The sequence below is a fragment of the Helobdella robusta genome, assembly GCF_000326865.2.
Source record: "Helobdella robusta unplaced genomic scaffold HELROscaffold_71, whole genome shotgun sequence".
Classification (NCBI taxonomy): domain Eukaryota; kingdom Metazoa; phylum Annelida; class Clitellata; order Rhynchobdellida; family Glossiphoniidae; genus Helobdella; species Helobdella robusta.
The window spans coordinates 337847-340358 of NW_008705401.1; the positions used below are offsets into that span (position 1 = coordinate 337847).

Sequence of the window (2512 nt, forward strand, 5' to 3'; positions counted from 1 at the left end):
TATAATAAACAAGATATAGCGTTGCTAAGCAACATATATTTATATGCGTATATAGAAACTATATATACGTATATATATATATATATACATATATATATATATATATATATTTATATATTTATATTATTTATATAGTATTATATATGTATGTGTGTTCATAAATAAGTATATGGTCATTATTTAAAGACACTGAATATGTTATTATTGTTGTTACTATTATTATTATTATTTCTATAATTGTTTTTTTATTATTTCAATAATTATTATTATTAGTAGTAGTAGTAGTGGTGGTGGTCGTAGTAGTAGTAGTAGTAGTAGTAGTAGTAGTAGTAGTAGTAGTGGTGGTAGTAGCAGCATCGGTAGTAGTAGTAGTAGTAGTAGTAGTAGTAGTAGTAGTAGTAGTAGTAGTAGTAGTAGTAGTAGCAGTAGTAGTAGTATAGAATGGGTGTTAATTGGTGATTAAATTTCCATAAGAATCGACCGCTAGTTTATCGTTATCATTATCAGCACCAGCAGATTTTTTGACGTCATCATCGTCGTCATTATCTTCGCCATCACGTGACTCTAGCGTATATTCATTGTTGTTTTTACTGTTGTTGTCATTGGTGTTGGTGTCATCGTCATCGTCACTACAACATCTGTCATGATGACGATGATGATGATGATGGTGGTGGTGATGATGATGATGATGGTGGTGGTGATGATGATAATGATTAAGTTATAAATAATCACTTGTTTGGTTTTTTGACAGACTTCATGGGCAGGTAGTTGGCACTTTCATCATAGCCGACATCCGTATCCAGGTAAATCTGCAAACAAATTGAAAGAATTAAACTCACCTCTTCATTCGTTCCATCATTCGTTTTATTTTTCTTTCTATCTATTCTATCTGTTCATTCATTCATTCGTTCGTTCGTTCATTCATTCATTCATTCATTCATTTTTAAGTCATTCATTCACTCATTCATTCATTCGTTCACTCATCCATCCATCCATCTATCCGCACATCTCCTGATGATGATTGCAAAATACTGGATAATGATTTTTCAAGGTCACGAAAGGTCGGTCGGTCATCTGGGCTCTCCCTCCAGCACGAGAGCATCACTTCGTATCTAAAAATAGAATTGTTACTATAAATAGTATATTCGGCTATAAATAGATTTGTGACGTATGTATCTATTAATAGAAATGCCACCAAGAGCGGGGATGTACCCAAACTAGATATGAGCATGGGAACGGGAATGGGAAGCGGGAGAGTATGGGGGAAAAAACGCGGGAAAGAGTTAAAAAGGTGGGAGGAAATTAGGATCACATTTCAATTCCCGCTCGTCTCTTACCTAAACATAGAAATTGAAATATGAAATAGAAGTGTTAAACTATAAGTTAGGCTTGTGATGTGAAATCTAAAAATTGAAATCGTAACTATAATTAGAAGTTCAAACTATAATCATCATCATAACCTTCAACCTTGTTTTCATTCATCCTCATCATTATCATCATCATCGTTGTCATCATCATCAACATCGTTGTCATCATTATCATCATCGTCGTCGTCATCATCATCATCACTAACGTTTGAGAGTCACAGACTTCCGGTTTACTTAATCTCAATCCAGCTTTCAACCTCTTAACGAATACTTCATTCATGTCGATTCCCGCGTACGGATTTCCGCCTTGTTGCCGGAAACGGAAATGGGATATCAGAAAGTTATAAATAGATTTTATTATTGCTATTGTTATTATTATTATTATTATTATTGTTTTTGTTGTTGTTGTTTTGTTATCATTATTATTGTAAATTTCATATGGTCAGTTTTTTAGCAATACTATAGAAATTAAATTAGTTGGTCTGATTGTTCATTCATTCATTTATTTATTCATTCATTTTTTCATTTTTTAATTAATTAATTAATTCATTCATTCATTCATTCCTTCACTCACTCACTCCGCTAACCGAATGAAAAGATCTCCCACATTAAAACTCCAAACGACCACCTAGATATTAAACGAAGAAGGTGAGAATGAATCATCATCATCATCGTCATCATCCTCATGATCACCATCGTCGTCGTCATCATCATCATCACCATCATCAGCAACATCATCCACATCATCATCATCATCACCATTATCGTCATTATCGTCATCATCATCATCATCACCATCATCGTCATCATCATCATCATCACCATCATCGTCATCATCATCATCATCATCTTACTGACACGTCACTCTGAGATGTATAGAGTTTGTGCGTCAGTGCCTCAATAGCCATCCACTTGATCGGGACTGGGGCCTAATAATAACAGAAATAATAACAGAAATAATAATAAATAATAATAAATAATAATAATAATAATAAATAATCATAAATAATAATAATAAAAATAATAAATATATAAATAATAATAACAATAATAACAACAATAATAATAATAGTAATAAAAATAAATCACAATAATAATAAAAATAATAATAATAATAAATAATAATAATAATAAATAATAATAAT

The 2512-nt window shown here is 31.5% G+C and overlaps 1 protein-coding gene across 1 annotated transcript in view; it reads right to left on the reverse strand.

Moving 5' to 3' along the window:
- Window positions 1-976: 976 nt before the first annotated feature.
- Window positions 977-2512, reverse strand: part of HELRODRAFT_89500 (hypothetical protein) — a gene marked incomplete at both ends in the record, with an annotated part of 3998 nt that continues 2462 nt past the window's right edge. The window contains 4 exons of the mRNA XM_009031223.1: window positions 977-1112; window positions 1574-1673; window positions 1955-1995; window positions 2226-2296. Of these exons, the coding sequence (XP_009029471.1) occupies window positions 977-1112; window positions 1574-1673; window positions 1955-1995; window positions 2226-2296 (348 nt within the window). The remainder of the gene's footprint in view (window positions 1113-1573; window positions 1674-1954; window positions 1996-2225; window positions 2297-2512) is intronic.